The 5,660-nt window shown below is 34.4% G+C and overlaps 2 protein-coding genes across 2 annotated transcripts in view; both read left to right on the forward strand.

The window, feature by feature from the left end:
• Positions 1-31, forward strand: part of LOC110229311 (peroxidase 22-like) — a 1,129-nt gene extending 1,098 nt beyond the window's left edge. The window contains exon 3 of the mRNA XM_021029095.1: positions 20-31. Coding sequence (XP_020884754.1) covers positions 20-31 — 12 coding nt within the window. The remainder of the gene's footprint in view (positions 1-19) is intronic.
• Positions 32-3,062: 3,031 nt separating this feature from the next.
• Positions 3,063-4,932, forward strand: LOC110228869 (peroxidase 22). Its single transcript, XM_021027095.1, has 4 exons — positions 3,063-3,358; positions 3,504-3,695; positions 3,778-3,946; positions 4,378-4,932. Exons 1-4 carry the CDS (start codon positions 3,131-3,133, stop codon positions 4,836-4,838), a joined length of 1,050 nt encoding a protein of 349 aa, XP_020882754.1. The 5' UTR covers positions 3,063-3,130; the 3' UTR covers positions 4,839-4,932.
• The last annotated feature ends 728 nt before the right edge of the window (positions 4,933-5,660 follow it).

Consider the following 5,660-nt stretch of genomic DNA (forward strand, 5'->3'; position numbering starts at 1 on the left):
CACGTTCTTTCACAATTAGATCTTTCTGTAGCTCAGAAGCTTGTGCTTTGAGTACAATGATATCAGTTTCTTCAACTTTTTCCTGCCAGCAATATCAAAGAGACAGAAACTTTACCTTACATATCCTAATTTTAACAACTCTGACACAGACAGAGCACAAAATCTTCACTAATGTGATGAATTTGAGCGATGTCGCTTAAAATCAGGTACCAAAATAGTAGGTAATGAACAATTCCTTGAAATGTGGTTAAGTTTTCTTCGTCATTATTGCTAAACATGAAAGGGAAATCAAGCATCATCATCATCATAATGTCGTTTAGGACATGAAACAGACATCAGTAAACATCAATTTCTAAGTTTGATGATATCATTTTGTTGTTTCAGACAACAACAATGTCAAGCACGCTTAATCAGCTAACAACAGTAAAACCCTAAAAATCACATTTTTTAGACAGAATTTAAAGAAAAGACTGCAAGTGAAGGAGAGACAGGGAGAGAAACCTGAGAAGCTTCTGGGAGTTTATTGTGAGAAGGTCTCCAGAAACCAAAACCGCCGAAACGAGTGGCTGCTTCTCTCACTGACTCGAACGGAGCAGAAGTGTCTATCTCGGTTCGGCCATTCGACAGATCCGAGTCAGGGTTTAAAGTCACCGGCTCTATCACAGAGCCCGGTTCTGGAATATCGGTCATTGAAAGCTACGGACGAAAGAGAAGCAGAAGGGAGAAGAAGAAAATGAAGTGGAACAGAGAGAGAGAAATGAGGATGGAACCAAAAGTCTTGGTGTTGTGAATTGAAACTGGTTTGATAAAGACGTGTCGGAACACGCGCCACGGTCGTCTCGTGAATAGTGTTAGAAAGTCCTGTTTTTTAGTCTCCATTTAAATTTGAAATTAGCAAAAATTTCGCGTCTCTTCCCTCTTTGATCATAATTGGCATTAAAGAAATAACCTCTAAACTACCAACGTTGTGTTGGTCTAGTTGTACATTTTTCAGATAGAGATATTGGGTTTGACGTTTATTAGAAAAAATCTTTTCTCCGAAAAAAATGAATTTAATTTGAAATGGGTTCCGCCTCTAGGAGATGTAGACCTTCGGATTTGAACTTCCAGATACAAAAAAAAAAAAAAAAAATAACTTCTAAACGGCTAAAACCATCTGAACGTTTTGATATTGATCAGATTGGTTAGAAATTGATCAGCAAAAATACAATAATTTTATAATCTTATGTGTTTGATTAATCAGCCTGAATCGGTATACTTACATAATAACAAAGAAAACTTATCAATTACTTTCCATTTATTTGGCTAGTAGTCCCTTAGGCCTTTCTCAGACTAACTTAGTTGAATAGTTGGCTATGATTAGTTTTTAAGCTAGTATGTTTGAGGATTTTGAATGAGCAGAGTATGTGTACCAAGTGATTTGATTGTAGACGGGGGAGGCTTTCAAAAACTTTGAATCATGATTATTGTAGCGTTCAAAATTAATATACTTGGTGTTGAACTTGTGTTTTAATTATACGATGATTGGATTTTAAAATGTTATCATCAGCTGCCTATTCAATTTAAGTGTTTTCATGTGGACTGAATTTGGTAAAACTGTACCATGTGACTGTTTTTCATCACGAACAGAAATTATGTTCGCGCGTTCCAATCTTTCTTGCCATGGAAGAAGCTATGTTAGAAGCGATGGGTAGCACATAAGAATAAAATGATGAAGGATTCAAGCAAAACAACTGGGTAAGAAACCCAAAACATCAGATTTGTCATCTTTTAGGTGAGTGTGAGACAAATAAGTCTTGATAACAATGTGTGCCGGACACAGGTTTTTTTAATCTACAAGACTAATCTTTGATCTTTCTCACCTAAAAGGTGATAATAAAGTGAGCTATGTAGAGTGTCGTCAATTATTTGTCCATCTTCTTGTCTGATTTTTCATCTTTTTGTCCAACCATTAGACTAATATTTTCATTTTGTTTCTTTCTCTTTTGTCTTCGCTTTCATCTTGTTTTCAGGAATGACTAATGCATTCGAATGTTTTTTCTTTCCCCATTCTGTGCATTACTATACTATATGAAACAAGTATTTTTCAATTCAATTTGGGTGATACTTTCAGCCATTTTTGTCCACTTTGGTTGTTTGTTAATGAGAAGAAAAGACAAGGAGCAAAAGTATTAGATTAGGTTAACCAAAAAGTCTAGCTTATGGACTCGTATGAAATTGATATATTTATTAGGTGACTTTGTAATTTCAGATTAGATTTTTGGGGCAAAATTTGTATAATTTATCGATTTGTTAAGGTGGCTTCTGAGTTCTGAGGCTACATTTGCCGACTTAAATCTTTTTGTTATTTTTAATCTATTTCAAGGATACAAATATCCTCTCAACAATTCAGAGATCAACAAGAACACGTCACTGATAAAAACATGATGATATTATAATTTCTACATAGACATATCTTACGTTTAACATGAATCAACAACCATATCTTTAGCGATCCTACACAATCCAAATTTGATTGCAATATCGTACAATTTTCTTTCTTACTACTGTGAAATTTGTGTTGTTTATAATTATTTATCATACTCAATAATGTGAATTCAATTCTCAGAAGGAATCATGTATGTCTTGAAATAAATCTAGAAAAAGGATGTATAGGCGAAATTGAGTACCATATATCTCTTTATAGAACTTATACGTCGATTTGTAGTAAGTAAAAAGTCTACATCTGCAATAAAATGTATGGAGTTAGTTATAAACAATACCATATTTAATTGAAGTGAAAATGATAATCTATCTTACTTGTTTAATCAAAGCGCGCGACAAATAGAACCAAACACTAATACGTTAACTTATGTGCACAGAATTGATAGCATTGTCAAAAGAATCGGTTAAATTTTTTTCTTAACTAATTATTATTTATCCTTGAACCACTCTAGTAAAATACATGGCCTTAAAACAATACCTAATAGTGTTAAAAAGAAAAATAAAAAAATCATCAACACCTAATAATCTAAAATACTATAGAAGAGAAGACTCAAGCTTCTCTATATAATGTTCCTTCTACGCTTTAGCTAATTTACCATTATCCACAGTCGCAACTCAAATCATCTTTTGTCTTCCTCCTGAAAATATGGGGTTTTCTCCTTCATTTTCTTGCAGTGCTATGGGAGCCCTAATTTTGGGTTGCCTTCTGCTTCAAGCATCAAACTCTAATGCTCAGTTGAGGCCTGATTTCTACTTCGGGACTTGCCCATCTGTTTTTGATATCATTGGGAATATCATCGTTGACGAATTGCAGACTGATCCTCGTATTGCCGCGAGCCTCCTTCGTCTTCACTTCCATGACTGTTTTGTTCGTGTAAGGACTTACTCAACTTATCTTTTACAAAACAAATTCCACGACGTCTACTTTCGCATACCATTTACATATATAATCGAGATTAAAAGCCATTTCTAATTAATAAATAATATCGTCATCTAATGTAATAAATATGATTTTGTAGGGTTGTGATGCATCGATCTTGCTTGACAATTCCACATCATTCCGGACCGAGAAAGATGCTGCTCCAAACGCAAATTCGGCTCGAGGGTTTAATGTCATAGATAGAATGAAAGTAGAACTTGAGAGAGCTTGCCCAAGAACAGTATCTTGTGCAGATATTCTCACCATCGCCTCTCAAATATCCGTGCTTTTGGTATATAAATATACTTACATGACTTATCTCGTATGAAACTAATCCAAAAAGGTTATGAATTTGACGTCAATGTTTTATATAGTCCGGAGGTCCATGGTGGCCGGTTCCGTTGGGGAGGAGAGACAGTGTAGAAGCTTTCTTCGCTCTGGCTAATACAGCTCTTCCCTCTCCATTTTTCACTCTTACTCAACTTAAAAAAGCTTTTGCTGATGTTGGTCTAGACCGCGCCTCGGATCTAGTCGCTCTTTCTGGTAAAATTTTCATGCATGTTTTATCATCTAAGATGTGATATTGATAACATATTTTTTCTTTATAAAAACTAAAAATTTTAAATAGTATATGAACATAACAATTGAAGTAGCTTTGTCAAATAAATTTATAGTAATAGTTCATAAAATAAAATGGGGTGTTATTTATCTACAATGTTTAAGTTCGAATCTTAGCACAATATATTTAGTTTTTAAAAAGTTTTTCAAGGCATATGAATTAATTAGCATGAGTTAGAGGTAAGAAACTCCATTTGCTTGAAATACATGACCAAATAGCTGTTCAGAAAAAACATGACCGAATATAAAATGAAAAAAGAGGAAAAAAAATCTAATCTAATACGAATTTCATGCGTTGGTAAACGACAACTTAACATTCCATGTATCTAAGCCTTTATGTTTTGTCAAAATGGTAGGTGGTCACACATTTGGAAGAGCACAATGCCAATTCGTGACACCTCGTCTCTACAACTTCAACGGAACCAACAGTCCAGACCCAAGTCTGAACCCAACTTACCTCGTCGAACTCCGTCGCTTGTGCCCTCAAAACGGAAACGGTACCGTTCTGGTCAACTTCGATGTCGTGACTCCAGATGCTTTCGATAGTCAATACTATACCAATCTTCGTAATGGGGAAGGTCTTATTCAGAGTGACCAAGAACTCTTTTCAACTCCAGGAGCCGATACGATCCCACTAGTAAACCTATACAGCAGCGACATGTCTGTGTTCTTTCGAGCATTCGTTGACGCAATGATTAGGATGGGAAATCTTAGACCTTTGACTGGAACTCAAGGAGAGATAAGACAGAATTGTAGGGTTGTGAATCCACGAATTAGGGTTGTGGAGCACGACGATGGTGTTGTGAGTTCTATTTGATTATGTATGTTGGGATATGTAAGAAAGTATAAAATGCGTGAGAACAATTTCGACTAAATAAAAGTTCTCACACGAGTTATGAGATTTATGATAATCTGCAGGTCTTAATTACACTTATTATGATTCGATCTTCTGATTACTGTACACATAATGCAAATATACGTGGTGTTTATAACACTTCAAATTCTGACAAGTATTAAAGTGACTTTTGATTTAACATAACGTGGAAATTTATACTATATATTCAAGCAGATTGTTGAAATAAAATGTCCGAGTTTTTGTCCGCTTTCGTTATTTATAAATGAGAAGAAAAGACAAGGAGCTAAAGTATCAGATTAGGTTAACGTTTGTTAATCATAAAAACTAGCATGTGGACTCGTATGAAATTGATATATGTATTAGGTAACTTTGTTATTTCAATTTAAATAATTTTGGGAAAGACTTGTATAATTTATCCATTTTTGAGTGTGGTTTCTGTCCTGAGGCTATATTTTGCGGTATTCACGGGAAAGAGAAGGACAAAAACACAAGGATTTCTATTTGTCGTTAAATATTAGGAAAATAGTTTGAAAATGTTTGCTAATTATTAAAGACAATCCTTTAGGAATGTTCTACGAGAAAAAATTCATTTGTCTTGTATCCAATTATGTAGTCCGTGTAAAAAAAGTTAAAAATATTTCTTCGAAACCACAACCAACTCATTGATTCACTGATCTATGTTACACTTAATCCTTCTATTACATGCATGTTTATAAAACTCCTCAATATATAATTAAACATAGCTAGCCCTGCCAGCACATTAATTTGGAGTCTGATCTAAAT

The sequence above is a fragment of the Arabidopsis lyrata genome (genome assembly GCF_000004255.2).
Source record: "Arabidopsis lyrata subsp. lyrata unplaced genomic scaffold ARALYscaffold_4, whole genome shotgun sequence".
NCBI classification, from domain to species: domain Eukaryota; kingdom Viridiplantae; phylum Streptophyta; class Magnoliopsida; order Brassicales; family Brassicaceae; genus Arabidopsis; species Arabidopsis lyrata.